Here is a 23,141-nt window from a genome sequence, read left to right on the forward strand (position 1 = left end):
CAGCAAGGGCTATAAAACAATAAAATATTCAAAAGCAATACAAGCAATGTAACAGAAAAAAAGGGGCTAAAGGCAATATAAGCAATAAAGGAGATTAAGGCAATAGAACAATAAAAGGACATAAAAGAACTAAGAGCAATAAAAAGATGAAAAAGAGAGTAAAGTGAAATAAAAATTTTGAAAAGATAGATAAAAGTCAATAAGACCGTCTCAGATAAAAAGTCAATAAGACGATGACATCACGTAAAAGCACGTCTATAAAAGTGAGTTTTAAGAAGAGATTTAAAAGATGTCACTGATTTTGCGAGCCTTATCTCCTCAGGCAGGTTTTTCCAAAGCCGAGGGGCCCTGACGGCAAAGGCATGATCCCCTTTGGTTTTAAGCCTCGACTTCTGAACGACCAGAAGCCCCCCATATGGTGTTAACGGCTCTGTGATGTAGCTTGGAGCCAGACCCATGCGTGCTTTAAAAGTGATCAGTAAAATCTTAAAATCAATTCTAGAAGTAACTGGAATCCAATGCAGAGAAACCAGGACTGGGGTGATGTGATGTCGTCTGTTAAAACCAGTAAGAAGCCTAGCTGCTGCGTTCTGGACCAGTTGGAGGCGAGAGAGGGATTTCTGAATGATTCTGGAGAGGAGGGAGTTACAGTAATCTAATCTGGAGAAAATGAGTGCATGGATTATTTTTTCAAAGGTCCGGTTGAGTAATTATCGCTTTAGTTTTTGAGATGGTGCGTAAATGGTGGAAGCAGGATTGTACCATTTTCTTTATGTGTTTGTCGAAGGTAAGGTCGCAGTCGAATATTACACCAAGGTTCTGGCAGTAGGTTTTACATTAGTAGACAGGGCGCCAAGGCTACTGTCTATATGGAGGGTGGAGTTATTTGCATTTATTAGTATTATTACTGTTTTTGAGTTATTTAATTGGAGAGAGTTCTCAGCCATCCAACAGTTGATGTCACTGAGACGGTCTTTGACAGCAGCTAGGCTCCTAGGGTCCATGGGTCTCAGTGGAAAGTATGTCTGTGTGTCGTCTGCATAGCAATGAAAGGAGACATTGTGGTGCTGGATTATTTGGCCAAGAGGAAGCATATAGATTGAAAATAAAATCGGACCTAAAACTTAACCTTGCAGTACACCACAGGTAATTTTAGTGGTAGAGGAGGAGTAGTTACCTATGGTTACCGCAAGGGTTTGTTCTAAAAGGTAGGAATAAAACGAAACCAACCAAGTGCAGTGTCCCTGATACCAACCCAATTTTTAAGACGATCGATTAAAATGGTGTGATCCACGGTGTCAAAAGCAGCACTTAAGTCTAAAAGGATTAAAATTGTGCCCTCCCCCCTGTCTGCTGCTAAATGTAGGTCGTTGGTTACCTTGAGGAGGGCTGTTTCTGTACTGTGTTGAGCTCAAAAACCAGATTGAAATTTCTCATAGAGATTGTTAAAAGACATAAAAGATCAAAGTTGGGTTGAAGCCACTTTTTCTAAAACTTTTGATAGAAATGGAATTTTAGAAAGTGGCCTAAAATTGTTAAAATCCGAGGGGTCGAGGTTGGGTTTCTTTAAAAGAGGTTGGACCACAGCATGTTTAAAAACATATGGGAAAATGCCTTCTTCCAAGGATCTGTTGATAATCGATAAAATACTGGGTCTAACAGTGTTAAAAACCTCTTTGAGAAATTTGGTGGGAATAAAATCAAGGCTGCACGTAGTTGGTTTCAAATGGGATAACATTTCAGATAAAAAGGACAAGGATATAGGCTCAAAACTGCTTAAATAACAAAAAATGTCCCTACTGGTGTGTAAAATACGGTCTGGCTGGGTGATTTGTTGTCTTATGTCATTTACTTTATTTGTAAATGAAATTAAAAACCTCTCGCACAACTCTTGAGAAGCATCAGTAAAATGACAGGGGAAGAGGGTGGTGATGGATTCTAAAACCTTAAATAAAATTCTGGGGTTTGAATGATTAGCTAAAATTAAGTTGGAATAAAATGAGGAATTGCTCTCTCTCCTCTTGTCCTGTGCGCAGCAGCACTGCGCAGGCAGTCAAGGGCGGGCGGGGCTGGCCTGGGGAATCGGCACATTTAGAATCAGAAATCAGAATCAGCTTTATTGGCCAGGTATGTACTCATACAAGGAATTTGACTCTGGTTTAACCACTAAGCGTTATGCAAATTAATATGTGATGACGTCACCAATATTCAAATTAATGTATGATGTCATCTGCCGACTTCTAGCAATGTTTGGAGCTAGTGCTAGCTGCTTTCATTGGAAAACATTTGGCAACACTGTCTCAGTCGCGTTTTGTATGTTTTTATGCCCAAAACAGGAAGAGAGTAAGTCACTTGTTAAAGCAAAACACCGGTCCCCCGGAACGGCTCGTCATCAGTAGTTTGGAGGTATTTCAGGCACGGAGATGAGGCACTTAAAATAGAGTGCCTGAAACCTGTGTCTGTGGAAAAATGGAACTGAAAGCGTTGCCTTGTTTATTGCAACATGAAAGAACCTAGTCCCTAAGGGCGCATTCACACCTAAAGTCTGTTTGGTCCGAATCAAAGCCCGAATTTTAACAATGTTGCATTTTGCCACAAGTTTGGTTTGGTTCGGCTGTTTGGTCCGCACCAGAGTTGGATTCTGGCGTTCACACCAACCTAAATGAAACGCATCGAGGGGACAGACGCTCCAGGGTTCGGTTATATCGGAATAAACAAGGCTGGTGTGAACCCGGTCTAAAATTAATAAATAATCGCGATTAATAATCATGATCTCAATATTGATCAAAATAATTGTGATCAGTATTTTGGCCATAATCATGCAGCCCTATATCGGATTCAGATTCAACATAAATAACTCATTAGTCAGGCATCTCTTAATGGCCAGTACGATTAGGAGGAATAATTACAGCAAGCAAAACCTGTTTGAATGCAACTAAATAGATGCCAGTAAATAAACCTTCAGTAAATTGTACTGAAGAACGAGGCTGTTGAAATCCTGATTTTAGTCTTTTCGTGAGATTTGTTGGCTCTAAGAAAAATACAGCAATCATCTGAATGAACTAAAAGCAGACTCAGGTGAAAGGGTTAAATTGTTGTTTTCTGTGTTGGGCCCTGCAGAGAAAAGTGTTCAAGGCCAGAGTATTGCTTCACTCACCACAAACCAAATGACTTGGAGCTGCAGACGTTCCCTGTGGTCATCTTAGACAATGATTAATTATTGTATTAGCAGTCAGAGCGTGCCTTTCAGCTTTCCTATTGACTATGTCTCATGTTCCAGCTCAAAGGTAAAACTGATTGTTTTACCAGAGATCTGCATTATATCGCATGTTAATTTGCAGTGGGTTTCTGTTCAGTTCATGTGTGGGGCTGTTTTTATATCAAGTGAGCCATCAAAAGTGTATTCAGGGACAGCAGTTATTCGTGTTTCTAAAAGTAATAGAGTTGCAGAATGCACATGTACTTCACAAACTTGCTTTGCACAAGCTCTTAGGAAGGCACAGAAGCTTTTTGAAGGATTGTTTGGTCGCAGCTGTACATTAGAAAAAAATACCAGAGTGAAAAAAAATAAATCCCTGACCTTCATTTCCGTCTGCCTCTCCTGCACACTACACCCACAGCCACATGAGGCCCCTGACCCTGCGCTTTCTCTTAAAATCTTATCTTGCTGTTTGACAGAGAGGGATGGTTTGCGACAGATGCAAGCCAGAGGGGCTGTTTGCTGTCTTTTGTGTCCCATCACACCCTGTCAGATAGCTTGCCCAATGTAGTTTAGGAGTGTGGAACGTTTGTCCCCCCCAAACCCACTGGAGTGTTTGTGTGGTAGTGTACACACATTTGAAGCAATGGCAAAAGTTAGCACAGTTATAGGTTGTTGACTTGAGTAGAGTTAGTTTGTTGTTGTTGGTGATTTGTTGGTATGAATATCTTCAGGGTCCACAGCCCTGCATTTGGTCTTCATAGATAAATAATGGAAGGTGCAACACAGATACAATAACCCACACGTACCTTCTGTTAGTGAATACTTTGTAATTGTTATCATTAATTGTGTTAATGTTTTTATGCCTGAACTAGATTATTAGATCCATCCATTATCTATACTGCTTATCCTGTTCAGGGTCGCAGGGGGACTGCCTGTCATTGGACAAGAGGCGGGGTACACCCTGAACTGATTGTCAGTCAGTCACACAGCTGACACATAGAGACAGACCTTTCACACTTACATTCACACCTATGGGCAATTTGAGTGTCACCGATTAAACTAGCAAGCATGTTTTTGGAAAGTAGGAGGAAGCAGGATTACCCGGAGGGAACCCACAGAAAGTGCTATGGCCGAACTGGGACGACTCTAGAAGGTTTCTGGTATTCGCACCAGGAGCCTTCTAGCTGTGAGGCGACAGCCCTAAATATTGCACCACCATGCATATAGATTATTATTAGATGCAAAGTCAATAGAGGCAATGTTTACATTCCCATTGTCTTTTTGTGATACAAATATATAATTTTCAATAACTTGAGTCTGAGTAAAAGAAAAAAGTGAAACTGTTAAAGTAACACAGTAAAAACATACATCTTGATCAATTCTTAATACATATGGCCTTTCAGCAACTGCATGAACATGCCCATATTTATAGCCCCCTGTCATGTCGAGACAAAATCACACAGTATTGCCACCTGTGTCTGTGTCTGCGCATGGGCAAGTGTGTGTGCCTTTAAATGCTGTGTGTAATGGCAACATTACAAGGCAACCTGCTGGATCTCACATAGATGTTGCATGTCCGCCACACGCACACAAATGGATTACAGCAATTATAGCATTATAGCCATAGCAATTACATTATAGCTTACACACAGTGATTTGATAGGTCTAATGCCCTCTGTGGATAGAGACTGGATAAATGACAATAGCGATGAATACAGGCAGCATTACAGGCAGAATAGGTGATAATGGCAGATCTACAGTTGGTGAATAGTTATACAAACATAATTGATTTGCTTATTTTATCTCCAGCAAGCCAACTGATTACTGTGCCCACACTGAAAGGCATGCTTACATTTCTCAACAGGCCCTGATGACTTCATATCAGCTCTGCTCAACTCAACTCAAGATCCTATTGAATACTATCATTCTGTCGGAAAATAGGCAAATAAGATTTTGGTGATTTGTAATACATCAATACAAAATGTGAAGTTACAAATATGCCATCCTACTTACATATTTCAAATACAAGGACTGGGACCCCAAGTACAAACAAAGTACCGTTAAAAATGTCATTGTGAAATGTTAACTTATTCCCTCAAAAATACTTAAGTATGTGATTACTATTAGTTTAGGAAAGTTAATATGCATACTGGGTACAGGCAGAATTGGACTTTTACATAGGACCCTTTTAAACAGTGTTGGGCAACGTTACTTTTAAAAGTAATCCCCTACGTTACAAGATTACTGCCATTAAAAAGTAACTCATTACTGCGTTACCTCATGAGAAAAGTAATGCATAAGATTACTTGTGTGTTACCAAAAATTAAAACCCCCTTTGTGACTCATTACACGTCAGCTATATTGTCAGAACAGCGTGTCACCTACTGTACGTGTACCTTTGAATGTATTGACTCTACTGTTATTGCATAGCCTAGTTTACGGCTCATAATCTGTAACTCTGCTGCCTAATAACAGCAATGACAGATCCCATATGTCCTTTACAGCTCTTTATAATGCTAACAATCTGACACAAGCAGAAGCATACAGTATTAGGCACAGCTGTTTCAATGAGAACAATACAACACAGGCTCTTAGTCACCACCAGTGTTGTGGAGCCGTGTTTAGCTTGAAGAGGCTTCTTCACATTTGAAGTAGAGCTCTTCACAGGTGACAAGCACTTATCCTCCAGGCAAAACTTACATTTCAATGTGATGATGTTCTTGCCCCTTTCGCCAAAAAATTTAAAATATTGGGAATATTTCCCCAAAGTAAATGCTGTCCTCTCTGCCATCTCGCTAGTTGAATTAGCTAGGTACACATGTGCAGTGACACAGCTGTGTTTACCTTCTGCTGCTATGCAGCTACCTGCCAAGAAGAAGGAGAGAAACAGAAACAGTGCTTTAGGGATTTTCTGTTTTTGTGGCAACAAAAGGAAAAGGGAAATATGGCATTATTTTGTAACAGACTACTTTTTATGAAAAAGTGACTAAATAACAGATTACTTGAATTGCACAGCTAATGGGTTGCGTTACTCGTTACAACAAAAAAGTAATCAGAGTACTCTAATAGATAACTTTGTCACGTGTCACCCCCATTTATAAAATGGGTATTAAAAAGGACTAATTTAAACCTGAAACAACCCGAAACAAATAAGTTGACAGTCTTGAAAAATTGTGATGATAGAAAAACCATATCTCAGTTATGACAATAAGTATGGATATGTTCGGATACCCGAGTCGGTTGGATACGGATTAATGTTCTGTCAAAAGGCCAGTAGAAAGTAAAAATAATTCATTCCAAACTACTACAATCATACCAGCAAATATATAGAATAGTTATACTTACTTTAATTGCAAACAAAATGTCTTCAGAATTCTGATGAAAGGTTACAAATGTCTCGATTGCCTCATCTTGTATAACTAAAGACATTTGTTCTTGCAGATGAATTATAATAACCACAGTTTGTGCTTCCTGTCCTTTCCTTTCATCTTCTTTGTTCCCCTATTCTCACATTTCAAATATATGCTTTACTTTTAGGTTACAAACTAGTTAAAAAAACTGTTCCACTGTAAACTGTATTTAATAAAAGATCTTTCATGTTTGTGATTGACACATACTTCATTTCTCCTTCTAAAAAGTCTCCATATGTTCTGCCAACATCAAACACATTGGATCGGTTACAGACACTTGCATGCCACCACACACTCTGAGGTACAAACTGTTTTTTTTTAAGAATTTTTTTAAGGGAAATTATACCCTACTGCAGCTGCTATAGTTCCTGAATGACTGTATATTGAATTTCTCCCTGTCATATTCATAGGAGTAATCCCTCTGTCCCCCTCTTTCGTCTCTCCTCCACTCTTTTTTATCTCTCCGCCTCATCATTAAGCATACAATTATTGTGTTGTGTGATGGTTTTTTAAGACTCCAGTGAGGGAGTATATTTAAGGACTCCAGTAGTGCCTAGCAGAGTGTGACAACTTGGTCGGTGCATTATATCATAGTAAAGTATCTTGTAAATCTTTCCTGATGTACCTGATCATGCCTTGAAAAGCCTTTTATGTGGCTGCCTGTTAAAAGTCTTGACTGTGAGCTCTGACACGGTAAAGATTAATTGCCAATCCTCCTGAGCGTGGTTTGTGCATAAAAGGGAAGGAAGAGAGATAGAAGAGGTGGAATTATTCATTCACACACACACATCCAGCAAACAAACTGCAGTGTTAAGCGCACAAGCAGACCAATTTAAATATACAGCGGGGGACTTTGGTCGCGACACCGTGCATCCCTCTTATTATTTGGATGTCGAAAATACCCAGCTGGACCAAACACTGTTTGTTTTCCCTGTCACATAATTTAGCTTGCTGATGTGATGGGATTATAGGAAACAGACACACACACCAGTAACCACGGGTGGGAAGACACTCATAAAAGCCAAGAGCCAGACCTAACGCTAAAGCCAGCGAGCGCAGAGAGACTTTTAATTTGCATAATTATACCAGGTTGAATGCATGTTCACACACACACTCTAGCTACAAAGAACACACGCAGAGGCATTAGTGTATGTGCATTCATACACACACACACACACCCATGCCTTCATGCAAGCCCATGCGCAGGCTCTAATCGAGGTTATGTATGAGCAAGCACTCAAACGCACTCAACTGAACTTACTGAAGGATAGTTATCTGCTTTCACGATCATCTTTTTATCCTTGTAGCTGAGAACAGTATTTGTGTCTCTGTATCTCGCTCACGTCCCTTCTCAGCAATTTCTTTTAAACTACATTTAAAACCACATTTGAAGTAACATACTGATTAAGGACCTTGTTCTTTTTAGTTGTTTGTTTGTTTAATTATTTTTTTTAATGACTAAACACAGATGTCCCCACTTGGTCAGTTTAGTTCGATAGTCCCCTGTTTGTCATATAAGCCAGTACGTGTGTGTTTCCTGTCTTTTACCGTTTTTTCTTATGTATACAGTATGTGTTAATGTATGAGTTAATTATGCCATGTGTGTGCAATTAGGGCATCCATAAAAGTGTATATTTGACTAAGAAGCATGGCTGTTGATTAATTCCCCCCTCAGTGTTTTGTGTGCGTGTGTGTACGTTGTTTGTCAATGAGATGTTCTCTAGGCCTGTTGATGATACGAGGCCTGTCTGGGAGAGCTCTTTGCCTCTCATCCTCTCCTCCCCTGCCTCCTCCTTTGCTTATATTAGCTCCATAAATCCTGTTCTCAGCGAATTGTTATGGTCATTGTGTATGCTGTGAGCGATGGTTATTATCTGCCTGCTCCGCTCACACTGCTTTATGCGTCTTGTCGGCTCTCTCCTTCCCGTCCCTCTTACTCTCTCTTGTTCACTCTATATCTCACTCGCTCATAGTGCCTGTTTCCATTGCTGTGTTATTCTGCATCCACGTCCACTCTCTATCTCCCTCACTTTTTCTTATTACTCCGTAGTCCCTTTTCACTGTTCTCATTTCTGTTCTCCTTTCGCTCCGTTCACCTTCATCACCACTGTCTTTAGCTTCCTGTTATCTCTTTTTCGCTCTCAAGTTTTCTCTGCTGCACAGATTCAAGCACGGCAATTTAATCCATAAAGCTTCACTTGGCAAGTTATTGATGTAGAAATATACCCATCAATCAGTCTACATAACAAACTGAGGCAACAACAGATCTGTCATCCCCTCAATTTGCGACACCTGTTATGTCCTTTATACCACTCTTCATGATGTCATGTATTGCTAGAGTAGATCCTCTTTACACACAGGAAGTTGGACTCATAACAGAGATAACAGAACCTGTTCCAAATTACATGTTTTCTTTCTCCAAAGCCACCAGACATGAAAAGGTTTGCAGGAAACTTGCCTCTAATTGTAAGGTTACCAACTTAAAACCTTTGCCTTTTTTCCATCCTGTTTTTCCTTTATCATTAGTGCTGGAATTTCGAGCAGGCTTAGTGCTACAAGCCTAATAATTCATTCTTCTGATCATCATTGTCATAATTAGAAATGATAACAGCTGTCAATCCATTTCTTTTCTAAATGGCAACATTCAGAGCCGTTAAGTTAAGTGAAAATGTTCATCTGTAAAATAAATACTATCGTCTGACTTCCCACAGGGCCCAGAGCATTGTGTGAAATGCCTCCATTTTAAGGATGGTCCAAATTGTGTGGAAAAGTGTCCTGATGGCCTGCAAGGTGCCAACAGCTTCATATTCAAGTATGCAGAAGCCAACAATGAGTGTCACCCCTGCCATGCCAACTGTACCCAGGGGTAAGTACAGTACAGGACAAGGAGGTTGCAATGTTCATTATTCAAGAAAAAGGGGGGACATTTCTGTACTTCATTCATAAATCAGAAGTCCATCAGCATAACTGTAGCTAAAAATCAGTTGATTGCATGCCAAAAGTAGTTGTAAAGTGTAAGTCAATTTGCATGGGTTTTTGGTTAACTTGTCAGGCTTGACACTGGCATTGACACTGCAAATGTATCAAGCGCAAAACCGGCTGTATTGTATCAAACAAATTTATAAAACCCTGCTCTGCTGGAGCCCAAGCTGCAGTCAGTCAGAATTTGATTGACCAAATGTTTCTGCTATATGAACACTGTTAATTTATGCTTGCTTGGTTGTTTAAGCCCTGTCATGTTACTGGTGAGCTTGTCAGCTATAGAAGCTTAACACCAAACCATCAAGTCATTACAACAACAAGCTTCCAGCACCTCCTTTTTCATAAGGATGCTTACATAAATGATGCTACTTTAAGGAATTACTTGATACTGAGGGAATATTCTTATGAAGCCTTATGCCATTAAAAATTAAATTCGGCTTTCATAACAATACTAGTTGTAACGTGCATTGGTAGCAATATTTCCTTTCACAGAGAAGTTGCAATCCAATATCTTGCAAGGAAAGGCAGATAAACCGTAAGGCTAACTGAAAATGGGAGCGCAGAGAGGAAGAATGAAACACAGAGGAGTCACTGAAGTACCGTGCCACTCTCCATTGCTCAATAGCCACTGATTGCTCAATGTAATATTCAACAAGGTTGGTAAGACATCATTTTGTATTTAACTCCACAGGGAGTTTATGTCACTTGCTTGTGTGTTATTTCTCCTCCGCCGAGTGACAGCCTCCAGCTCGCCGGAGCATAGCAATGTAGTCGTAAATGGAAAACACCAGGCTGACACTTTGTCACAGGTATAGCTTCATAAGCAGCTCTGACTTTCAAAAAACAAGCAGTGGGAGGGCTGGATAAGGGAAATAGACAAAGAGGGAAAAAGACAGAAACAGGGATGAAACCACTACCTCTTACCTCTAAACATTCAAAAGAGCCAACAAATTCTGAATCGAGCATTCAGTCCGACAGATGTAGTCTGTGATGCCACAAATGCACAGGAAGGACTGGTGAATACTTCAAAGTTTATAAAAAGATCAGGAGATATTGAGATACAGCACTTTCCTTTGTCTCCAGAGGACTTAGAAATGCACATACATGAACACATTCACATACATAGGCATTCTCGACAGAGATGAAGTGTGTAGTAAGTATAGACTGTATAAAAAGATGGATGACATGACAACTCCATAAAAGTGGAGCCAATACAAAACGAGCGCCCCCTGCTGACTGGCTGCAGTTTCGGTCATAAAGCCAGCCTACTCCATGTTATCAGATGGGACATGAGTCAAACTATAGAATCCAAATACACGGTAAATAAATGTTTCTCAAACATGGTTCCTGTCATTATAGTTAGTAGAGCTATTTTGGCGTCAAAAATATAAGCAGGACATCAAAGTCAATCAATACGTTTCCAGAATCAAAGTAATAAAGTTCCAATCAGGCAGAATGTACTGGTTCACTGTTTCGCAAAGCACCTCCCAGCAACATGAACACATCTGCTTTTCCAGACTCCCTCAGGATTCCCTTTTCTCTGTCAGTTTAACTGCAAGTTACAGCACAGTCAGCTTAAAATACATTTCACAACAGAAACCAATTCAGCAACCACAACTCAAATCAAAATACATCCTGTGAATCACCTATAAAAGTAAAAACAAAACAAAAAAACTGTAGGGAATTTTTATGAACTTCAAAATGGCTCATGAACAGTGTTAATTTTGTTCAAGACAATTAGGACGATAAATGTTCGTCAACAAACTTTTTTCCGTGGCAAAGATGAGACATTGATGAGCTAAAAATGATGATAAAAACCCTGACAACACCCACGTTTTGTTTTCGTTAACGAGAGGAGAAGGGACTAAAATGTTAGTGGTGGGCCGTCTGACATTTAAAATCCAAATTTTCCCCACTGTGCGTCTGATCTGTCTGTCAAAATGCAAGCAATGCATTCCTGTAACTGGTTGAACTGGTTGAGTGGCGTGTACAGATCCCCCTGAATAGGACCCAGCTATAAATGTGAGGATGTCCCAAAGTGGCAACTTGACAACAACATGACAACATCCATGCAAAACGGAGGGCTGTACTACAAAGCAAGTTCTACATACCCAGGCTTTATTTAAGTAAGCTAGCTCAACACAGCACCAGCACCAGTTAGAGATGATGTTTATGAAACTTTTTCTGTTAACCCAGACTTTCTGCTTCAGGCTCTGAGTGCTCACTGAAAAGGGGCATTTTACGCATCATTTGACGCTTCTTCAGCACAAAAAGAGGCATCAATGGCTGTCTGCTTCAGTCAGACTGTTTAAATGAGAAGTGATGATGAATTAAAAAGTTAGGGTTACAACCAACACTGCTGCTGCAAATAAGAGAGGAATGTGCAGTATGTGCTACTGTAAATGCACGGCTTTGTTTTGTGGCTTTACACTATGTGACAATGATACAATTTCATTTAGCAGATGCTTTTCTCTAAAGCGACGTACATCTGTGAGTTAATACAACACAAGCAACAATCAAGACAGGAGGGAACGAAGTTAGTAAGTGCCAACAAACAGCTTAAAGTGCAACAGGACTCTGGTGCTGACAGGCAGTGCACAGGGTCAATATAGTCATCATCATCATCATGAATGTCCTAATCAACATCAACAACATCCTCAATGTCATCATTATCAATAGCATCAATATCATTAAGTTTGGAGGTGTTCATGAAAGAGCTGGGTCTTTAGCTTCTTCTTAAAGGTGGAAAGGGACTCTGCGGACCGAATGGAGTTTGGTAACTCATTCCACCACCGGGGGACTACTGAGGAGAAGAGTCTAGTTAGCAACTTAACGGCCCTGTAATGAAGGGAGTAACAGGCGCCTTTCATTGGCAGAGTGTAGTGGCTGGAAGTGAGTGTAGACCTGGATGATGGCATTCAGGTAGGCAGGAGCTGTTTTTGTTGCTGTTTTGTAAGCAAGCAACAGGGTTTTGAAATTGACACTAGCGGCAACTGGGAGCCAGTGGCCAGTAACGTGCTGTTTTGGGTTGATTGAAGACCAGTCACGCTGCTGCATTCTGGATCATCTGCAGAGGTTTGAATGTGCATGCAGAAAGGCCTGCCAGTAGGGAGTTGCAGTAGTCAATGCGTGATATCACGAGAGCCTGTACAGCAATTGTGTTGCATGCAGGGTTGTACAGGGCAAGTCGACATGACCGAGCAATCGAGGCCACGTGAACCTTATAGTTTAGCTGGCCATCGATTATGACGCCCAGGTTCCAGGCAGACTTAGTGGATATGAGTTCAGTTTGTCCAAGCTGAATATTGATCTTGGGTGCATAGGGGCACTGACCAGGATGACAAGGAGCTCAGTCTTCCATAGGTTAAGCTGAAGGTGGTGTTCTTTCATCCATTTAGAGATATCGGCAAGGCATGACGAGATGCGTGCTGAGGCTGTAGTGTCCTCTGGTGGGAATGTCAGGAAGAGCTGGGTATCATCCGCATAGCAATGGTATGAGAAACAGTGGGAACAAATGATTGCACTGTGAAGTGGTATGAATTGAAAAGAGAAGGGGACCGAGCACTGACCCTTGAGGAATCCCTGTAGATAAGCTGTGGGGTTTGGACGCTTCTCCTTTCCAAGAGACTCTAAAAGATCTCCCTGAGAGGTAGAATATGAACCAGTTGAGGGCAGATCCTCAGATACCAAGCTCAGAGAGACTGGAGTGGAGGATTTGGTGGTTCACTGTGTCAAAGGCAGCTGACAGATCTAGCAGCTGTAGAGCTGAGGCTTAGCCAGACGCAGTGATTCCATTACCAACAGTAGTGCCGTTTCAGTAGAGTGGCCCCGCTTAAAGCCAGACTGATTTGGGTCCAACAGATAGTTCTTAGACAGGAAGTCAGAGACTTGATTAAAAACTGTGCGACAGGAAGGGTAGGAATGAAACTGGTCTGTAGTTTTCAACCTGGTTTGGGTTGAGGATGGGTTTTTTGGAGCAGTGGGGTGACCTGAGCTTTCTTGAATGCAGTGGGCAACACAACCGTTGACAATAAAGAGTTGAGGGTTAACGTTACGTTCCAAAGGTTTCCATAAACACATTTAACCTCAGCTGAGGATCTGTATTATCCGTGGAGAACATCGTCAGGAAATAATTAAAGAAAGAACGCTGCTTTACAGCAGATTGAACCTGCATTAGGCTTATTGAATTAGTTAAGAGAGAAAGAGAGATAAAACCTTTTTGACTAAAAGTAATCACTAACATGCAATAACTTTTTATTGACTAAAACTTGACTTGAAGTGTTCTCAAATTGCATTTAATAGTAAAAAAAAAAAAGTACTTGAAATAGAATCTTGTTATATTTATCGTTATAATCTAAAGGATGCTACAATACAGTAAGTGCTATAATACAGGTCTGTTTTAGTCATCATGAGTGACCTTTCACAGTCGTGCTATTGTCTACACCTCACACTACATGGGTTGCATTATCAACCTAACAAAGTCGAAAAAGAGATACTCAGAGCGTATTTTTTTTTGGAGAAGTGTAATATACTGTTGTGGGTGTCAGTTTTGGCCCCTGAGTCTATAAGAAAGACCAGGATGTGTCGCCTATAGCACATGTGTAGGTGTAGTGAAGAGAAGAATCACCCATTTATGTAACACATTCCCACACGTTCTTTACATACCCAAATCTTATATAAAGGCAAACCTTTAGTCATAAAGTTTTGTATAAGAAAGCATAAAAATTTGTTTTTACTCTCACCAATAGTAACTGCAAAGGTTCTCATCATTTTCAGATGCCATGCTTAAAAAAAATAACTGTTTGTTTAACCTTTTGCTTGTCCTGTTTTTGTTCACATAGGTGCATTGGACCAAGACTGCAAGACTGTATTGGGTGGATGGACAGGTACAAAATTCTTGAATATGTATTGCCTTTATAATAAAGCATACAAACAAACAGTTGCACACCATGTACACACAAACACAGACACACACACACCCACTCAGGCACACACACAAAAGAATCAAAGTAAGCAAAGTCTCTGATTAATGGATAGCTCTAAGGTCCAAAATCCCTCTGAGTGTCCTTAATGCCTCTCTGTGCATGCTTGCTTGTGTATGTGAGTGCGCGCTTGTGTGTCTATGTGCACGAGCAATTTGCCTGGTTCTTGATAAATTGATAGCGCTTTAGCTTTTGTTCTGAGACCTGGGGGTGCAGGGGAGGGATAAAATGCCGCTAACAGTTTACAGCAAATGGATTCAAGATTTCATAACAGAAACAGTTTGGCATCAAGTGGTGCTGAGAAGTGGCAAGTGCTGTTTGAGGGATGATTTTTTTAAAGGAAAAAAAAAAAGACAAGGATGATAGGCAGAGTGACAGTGAGGACAGGGGAATTGTAAAATACAACACAGCCTAGTAATAAGGTGCAATGGTGGCTGGTGAGAAGAAAGAGCCATACTGTTACATACAGATGCTCACACATGCACTGCGCTCCTGAAAATTTACTGACATTGTCTGGGTTGGCTGCATGTATGAAATTCAAATTTTAACTTGCCTTTATGCAGACTTTTTTCTTGCCAGCCTACTAGTAAAATGTCCGCAAGAAGTCAGGTTAGGCGATTTGTTCGCTAGTTGTGGGGAATGCTGTGTACTTTTACGTCATACCCTGTCTCATGAGACACCCCTTCCCCACCCTGACCCCCATCCGACATGGCAAATCTCCCGCTGTGAGAGACTTGTATGAAAGGTCAAAGGTCAAAATTCCAGGTGCAGACTATCTTGACATTTTCTGGAAATTGTCAGGAGTGCATATGTGAAAATGGCTTAACCAACTGATACTGTTTAGTGATCAATATTCAGTGCCCCTGATCCTCTTTCGAAGGCCAATATATGCTGAAGAAGATTGGAGAGCAACTTAACAACTTCTAGAAAACTGCTCGTAACATTAACTCTGCCTTTGGGACACTGCAAACAGATTTAAAAGGAACTGCAGAAGTGGGCGACTGTAGTTATCAGCTGACCTGGTGAACATATCAGCCCGTATCAGATCACAGATAACTGTTGACACAGCAGTAGACACCTAGCAACCTTCAAGCTTACCTGCCTGCTATAAAACCTTGTAAATCGGTAACATGTCGGAGGAATTGTCTTCTGAGCATCACGAAGAGAGGCTTATCAGAAATACATAATTACACTAAGCCGTCAAAGGCCAACGCTCCACCTGGCGTTAATGTGTATCTTGTGCGGGGATTGTGTGTGTATCTGATTAAGCTGGGTTAATCACTTCCTGTCACAGACTTGTGTAATATTTCGAATGATAAAACTGACAAGTAATACCTCATGTAACATGTTCTCATTGGCACTATCTTTGCTATTGATTCAAAATCATCAGCGCTGCCTGTTGTCTTCTCTCTCTGCATTACCCGACTGGCTTCCTGTGCATGCACATAAAGATTGCGGAGTAATGGGGGAGAAAGATTGCATTTAACGTGCTCACACGCATCACTGACCAAGTACAAAGATGGCTTGCTGTGTGATCTTTCGAAGTGTATGTCTTGAGTTCATTTATAGAATAGAGGGGATTCATCCGATCACTCAGGGGACCTGCTAATGTCAGATGGAAAGACCACGTATGTGAGGCGTGCAGATTGAATTAGACGTCTACAGAGGGGCTTTATGCTGAAATGACATTTGGTCATGCGTCAAATCTTCAGTGGCCTTTTTTGCTCCCTGATATCTGGCTATTTGTAGTGGACACACATTCAGAAGCCTTTGAGTGTTGGTTTTAGACCAATGAATGTTACGTATGTCCTATAAAACACAGTGATAATTTGATTACCTTCTTAAACAATGTAGCACAAAGATTCTTCGTTCTTAGTACCCTTTTGCAATCACACACTTTGTTCTCCAAAATACTGTTGTGCAAGCCAAAAAAGAGAGATGTGGAGGAGATACAATGTTCCTCACTTCCCATGAAGCCCGCTGACTGTGATAACAATTAATGGGGTGTATCCTTGCAGTGCCTGATACACAGTCCTGAATAACAGCCTGATTTAAGACAGAGTCTTGGTCTGCTCTGACCACATTAAGGACTTTTATTATAGCCAAAAGGGGGGCTGGGGCGGGTAAACTTTAAAGCCAACTCTTCCAGCTCATTTATGCAGCAGCTCTGTAGACAGTTTGGGGGGGCGTATCAGGGAAATTATTGAGAGGACTGATTTTAAATGACAGCTATGGTGTGTTTCTGAGAACTCGCTTTGATGATTATTTCCATGTTTTTGATCTCGGCATCGGTTTTAATGAGAGGGCACGGAGGGATATTTGTAGGCAGATGAAGCATAGTGGAAAAACAGACACAACTGAAGGTGAAAAGGGCTTTTAACGACCCCCACATATGCATAAACTTTAGTGATCTAGTTTGTCTTGTTTATTTGCTTGCTTGTCTTCTGGGTGTTCATATATATATATATATATGAGCATGACACCAACCAGCCCCCTCCCCATCATTTCTGTCCTTTGTGATAATTTTTCTTGCTTTCTTATTGCCTGCATCCTCTTCTTTCTTCATCATCTACTCATTCCCCCCCCCCTATTTCTCCCCCTCACTTTTCTTTTATTTAGAACCCCTCTGATCGCAGCGGGGGTGATCGGTGGCCTCTTCATGGTGGTGATCATGGTGCTGAGTGTAGCAGTGTCTGTGCGACGGAAGAACATTAAGAAGAAGAGAGCCCTCCGTCGCTTCCTGGAGACAGAGGTAAGCAGGGCCGGGGATGAAAAAGAGAACTTGCTGCCTGCAGCACTGTAAGATAATGTCATAACACTGGGCATGACTGAGAATCATTGGTGACATCTGTATAGGAATTTTCTTTCTTTGGCCAAGTCCAGAGTTAAACCAATACAGCTAGTTCATAAGAAATATAGTGGCAACCCTTACAATATAAATCTATTGCATCATAATGGCCACATAATTTAATTGTAGCCTAGGGACTGTGTTATCAGAAGCTTTGTATACATAGTGGAGACATAAGAGGTGAAATTTAAAAAGTAAATGAAAAAGAATTGTAGATTCATCCAATAAAAGAGAATATGTTTAACACATTGTGCAGATAAATATCAGTTTTGTGGAAGTTTAAAAACTTCTTTCAGAAGATTTGGGTGAATTTATATGGTTTAATGTGTGTGCCCAAGTCTGAATGTATTTGTAGTGTAGCAGTGTGAGTGCGTGTTTTCTACCTATAGCACATATATCGGCCACATACTGTACAAGATAAGAGAAAGAAAGCCTGAAAGAGTGAGAAAAGGCAATGAGACTCCATGTCCCCAGATGGTGACTGCGGGGGTGGAGAGATTGTCAGAAAGTTGGGGGGCTCAGGTGTTGACTTTACCATGCTATACTGTAGAGGACACTTCTGTCAGGAAGAGGTAAGGGACCATACCATTAGAAGAGGAGAGCACTCTTCCTTCATGCTGAAACAAGACGAGTGCATCATCTAATGCACTTACGTGTGCATTGTGAGAATAAGGTCTTGTTTCGCTGCTTTCTCTCTCTTCAGATCGCACAAGTATCTGTGAAGTGTCCGAGCCGATAGCTTTTACAATATAATGACAGAATGGCACTGACACAGTATGGACTCTTATTATGGTTATACTTCTCTCACAGATGGCTGACACTTAAAATGATTTCATATATATTATACTTTTACATGTTTTTTTCTTGGGTTAACATACAATTTAAGACTAATTAAAATTGTGAATTTTGTAACAGAGCCATTTGTGTTACACCCTTTACCTCATAGGAAAGAAGCCCATCGTCAGTCTTATTGTTAAAACGGAACAGCTAGCAGCAAAAACAGGTGCTTTTTCATTCAAAAGGGGTAATTTAGTAAATATAGGAAACTACTTTTCAGAGGAGCTACGTGAACATTAACTGCATTTTGTTACTGCATTGGTCTCTCTCTTTTAAACCCATGCAATAATGCTGTATTATATGAAAATTGCCTCAGTTTCGACTGCTTTTTATACAAGTTTACCATGTCTAAACCAACATATTTACTCTAAATTATAACCTATTTATGCAATGAATGCCTTTATGTTCGCTCAGCATTGAGACTCTTTTCAGTTGTTATTTGTATCTCTGCTGTAACAGAGCAAAATACAGTAGAAAGTAAATAGTTTTCATGTCTACACTTTGGTTTCAGCACTGTCTTTTAGAGTGAGACGGTGAACAGCTCCATTGTGCTCTACTGTGGCTGCTTCACTGTCTCCACATTTTCAGCACCACTGAGAGTGGACAGCTCCCTGCCTACTGGAAAAAGCAGGGCTGTATGTGTGTGCATGGATGGATCGTTTTAAAGACATCTGTATTGCTTGTGTGTTTGTGTGTGTGTGTGTTTGTGGCCCCCGCCCTTCTTGTTCCCACCGTGCAGAAGCTGATTTGTTATTCCATTTAAATGAAGAATGGCTATTTTCTTTTTAATCAAACGGTAACCATGAGCCAGAGGGACAGAAGCTGCCGACCACAGCCAGGCTGATTTACACTCCCTCTCTGTTTTCCTCCCTCTGCCCTCCCTCTCTAATCTACCACTCTTTTCCTAATTTCCCCTAATATTGCTCCCTCTCTTGTGCTTTTGCATCCTCTGACTAATTCAGCGGCTCGCTTCTTCATTGCTGTCTTATTGTTGTTGTTGTTTCTGCCACAGTTCTTCTCCCCCTCCACATCTTCCCTCTTATGAGGTTTCTCCCTCTCTCGCTATTAAATCTGTTCATTCCTCCACTTGAGCAATAATGAGACAACAAAAGTGTCAACTCCTTTTCAGGCTCCACAATTAACCCCCCCCCCCCACCTTTTCCCTCTTTCCACTCTTCGACCAGCTATCTCCATGTCCCTCTTCAGCTCACATTAAATCTTTCACTTGTAATGTTGAAATGTGAAGGGTCCAGATTGACGATGTAAAAATGTAATTGTAACCCTAATGTCTCATTAAGTAATTACACAACTTCAAGAAATCATAATTTCATCTAGGTTCCGTTCGGTTCGGACGAAGTGGGCCTTTCAGTACTCTGGCTTCCTCCCACAGTCCAAACACATGCTTGTTAGGTTCATTGGTGACTCTGAAATTGCCTGTAGGTGTTAGGGGGGGCGGAAAAGGTTGTCTGTCCTAAGTGTCAGCCCTGTGATTGACTGGTGATAGTCTTCAGCCCCCCCAACCCTCAACAGGATAAGTGGTATAGATAATGAATGGATGGATACTTTCATCTAACTCCAATTATTCTTTAACAGTATGTAAAAGCCTTGTAAGGCTTGAATATAAGCACAAGTCTGTGTATAAATGTACTTTTTCACTAAATTAAGGCTTGTTTGGTAGCACCATCTCATGAGATATTAAAGATATTACCTTTAAAGGGGCCATATCTTTTAAATGGATATTCTCATACTTTACATGGGTTTCACATTTTTGGGTGTTTATTGTTCACAGTGAAAACAGGAAAACTGCATAATTCTGTGTTTTTCCAGAATGACCTTTTTAAAAAGGTCGCCTCTGAAATGGGCCGTTCAGAACAGCTGCAGGTTTCTACGCAGAACCCAAGCTTGCTGCCGTCTTGCACTAGCTTGCAGTCAAGTCGTCGTCAAGATTTCACCTTACCTCCTGGTTATTCTGGCTCGTACATTTGAGGCCGAATAACTGATCCCAGAGCAGCCATATTTTTTACAATTTTGGAGTAACAGTGCAGTGCGGCCGCTCTGAGGGCTGAGGGGCTACGCAGTCACCCCAAATACTGTCAGCCAATCAGGGCTAAGGTCTGACCTTTGAATGGCAAAACGGCTTGTTCGTTTCAGGAGGAAGGAGAGGTTCCGAAAATAATGAAATTCAAATATGTATACAATTTTTAAAACGAAACAAACATTACCAACATGATTCAAAAACACATTACAATAATAGAAAATTAATTGCATAGTTGGAAAGGATAGTGGTGACTGTGTATAAATGAAAAGTGTTGTGTGTACTAGTTTTGTGTTACTGGATTTTGGTCACAGTAACTGATTGAATGTCTTCTGTGCTACTCGATGTGTTTTAGCTGGTGGAGCCTTTAACGCCCAGTGGAACAGCACCCAACCAAGCCCAGCTTCGCATCCTGAAAGAGACAGAACTCAAAAGAGTCAAGATCCTCGGCTCTGGGGCCTTCGGGACTGTTTATAAGGTAAAAGCATACACAACATTTCAATGATATCAATAGTGTTTGACTTGCTACTTGGCCTATATACTCCTAAATATTGAAATCATGAGGTCTTTAGAGATCTTTTAAAAAAAAAAGAGAGGAAGAGATGGATTGCAGGAAAATTAATGACAGGAAATGAGATGGAAGGCTGGGGGCGGGGGATGGACGGAATAAGAAATAGCAGACACTGAGACCCCTGGGGTTACAGGGAAATAAGAGGAAGCTGAGGTCACCACTGGTGTGATGATTGGTTGGGGAGAGGTTAAGAAAGACAAGGCTGGAATTAGAAAGAACAGACTCTGTCTCACTGAAATCTTCATTTACTTATTTTATAGATCCATACTTTCACATTAGAGCACAATTGTGGGTCAGAGGTATAGTAGTAGGAGCACAGATGTCCACATTTCCCTGGGGAATCTCCTCTCGGCATGAGAATATATTTTCCATTCAGCGTCTCATGGGTGAGCCCAAGGACCTGTGACGTTTTCATTGGTGGCTTTCGGCGTCAAGGGGGTTCATGGATCTCCTCCACTGGCTACTCCCACAGTTGAGTAACAGTCTGTTGGTGCTGAAATCAGGCCAGCAGAATAACTTAACTGAAGCAGCTTGATTGTATGATCTTAATATTTCAGGCACAACTCAGAGGTCAAGGCTAACGGTGAGTGTCAGCCTTCAGACTGACTTGTAAATGAAGTGTTTTGCTTCGCGGCTCACCTCTCTTTCCCCTCGTATACTTGACTATCAATTATTATACAATCTTAAACTCCTAAAAATGCCCTGTGGAGTTTTTGACCACTGCCTCGAGGCAATGTTCCCTTATTGTTGGGTTTCAGCATCCAGAAGGACACACACATAGGCATGCAGATCGGTAACAAACCGAAAGCAGTGTCATGATTTAAGGAGACGAGGGAAACCAAAGCTTGCAGTCTGTCCCTTAAACAACGTTTTTTTCCCTGTATCTGCAAACACACTGCTTTTTCCTTATGAGTAGCAGCGTGCGTCCCTGTGTGAGTGACAAGCAGACTCATGCTGTAAACTCGCCAATGTATGTCCAAAATGCGCCCTCTAAATAGCAAACACAGATTGCACTACAGACTTTAGACCAGGCTTTTGTTGGTGTAAGACGCGGTGGCTTTTTGCGTCCTCTAGATAGCAACGTGCCACCCGTTTGCCTGACCACACCTCATATCAAAACCAACATGCCCATGGGCGCTAATGGTCACCCAAGATGACTTGCTATTTACACAACGTGGGTGCTGGGCGTGAAAATGACGACCGTGCCGGGTGGAAGATAGCAATGACACTTGCGCTGCACACTTTGGCGCTTTGCGCCGAGTGGACAATAAGGCCCTCAGAAAATAAACAGGTGAAGCAAGTATGTTTTTTTGCAAAACCTAAGGTGGAAATTATCTAACAGATTGACATGTGTCTGTGAAAGAAAAGTCAATATGATGCCTCTGTTTTCTTGCTAACGCAGAGTTCTTGGCATTAACTCTTTAAGTAACATAGCAAAGCGGCTGCCAGAGGAAGGAGACTGCTACGGGGTGGGAACAACTCAGGTTTATAAATTGCATTTTCAGGGTTTTCGGGACCAAAAGACACACAAAATGTGTTTTGGTGAGAAAAAAAACAAAAGTAAAGTGTTTTATTACTTCCCGAGGTTGCTTTCACAGGAAATTGATCCATTTCAGCATCATGTGTTAGACCCCAGAGCTCCTCCACCTTTGGGCATTTGCTCACTCCTCACATGGCTGAGTCAAACAATTGACCTTGACCTGGAAGAGATGTGCTTAGATTTGGAAGTGTTGACATGTTGACTTATATCCAGCTCACAAGACGCCCTCCATTCTAAAGCCCTTCAAACCTAAGAGCTGAGGCCAGGAGAGAGCGCGCAATGTCAGGTGGCCTTAAGCTAATGGCTCCTTTCTACACAGTGAACAGCCTTACAACAACTCTCCTAACACCTGTCAAAGTAAACCGAATTACAATGCAAATGCAAACATTGCAATTAAGACATACAGTATATTAGAATGTTTCTTGGGCCTAAAAACAGATTACAGATTGGCAGTATGTCTCTCTTCTTTCAGGTAGAGGGCAAATACATCCTAACAAAGTACAGGCTTAGTGACCACAAACTGGAAAGAAAGCTACAAGAAATCATGAGAAAAATGTGGTTTTACTCTTATATTTTCATATTTCTCTATTGTTTGGCATTGCCAATGTTACTGTCATTTTCTATTGTCTAATACTTGATCATTTTGTACTTTGATGCTTTGGAAAATTTTTCTCTGAAACTTTCATGTCAACAAAGACTTTGAAGTTAAAACCTGAAAATGAAACATCAATGAC

General features: G+C 41.0%; 1 protein-coding gene across 2 annotated transcripts in view; it reads left to right on the forward strand.

Moving 5' to 3' along the window:
• Positions 1 to 23,141, forward strand: part of LOC138592323 (receptor tyrosine-protein kinase erbB-4-like) — a 345,482-nt gene that overhangs the window by 260,585 nt on the left and 61,756 nt on the right. For both annotated transcript variants that reach the window (XM_069663079.1, XM_069663080.1), the window contains exons 15-18: positions 9,324 to 9,478; positions 14,436 to 14,480; positions 17,196 to 17,328; positions 20,652 to 20,774. In XM_069663079.1, coding sequence (XP_069519180.1) covers positions 9,324 to 9,478; positions 14,436 to 14,480; positions 17,196 to 17,328; positions 20,652 to 20,774 — 456 coding nt within the window. The remainder of the gene's footprint in view (positions 1 to 9,323; positions 9,479 to 14,435; positions 14,481 to 17,195; positions 17,329 to 20,651; positions 20,775 to 23,141) is intronic.

This window comes from Semicossyphus pulcher, unplaced genomic scaffold, assembly GCF_022749685.1.
Source record: "Semicossyphus pulcher isolate SPU_LCO1_2020_fin unplaced genomic scaffold, fSemPul1.0.p SCAF_15, whole genome shotgun sequence".
In the NCBI taxonomy this organism is placed as follows: Eukaryota; Metazoa; Chordata; class Actinopteri; order Labriformes; family Labridae; genus Semicossyphus; species Semicossyphus pulcher.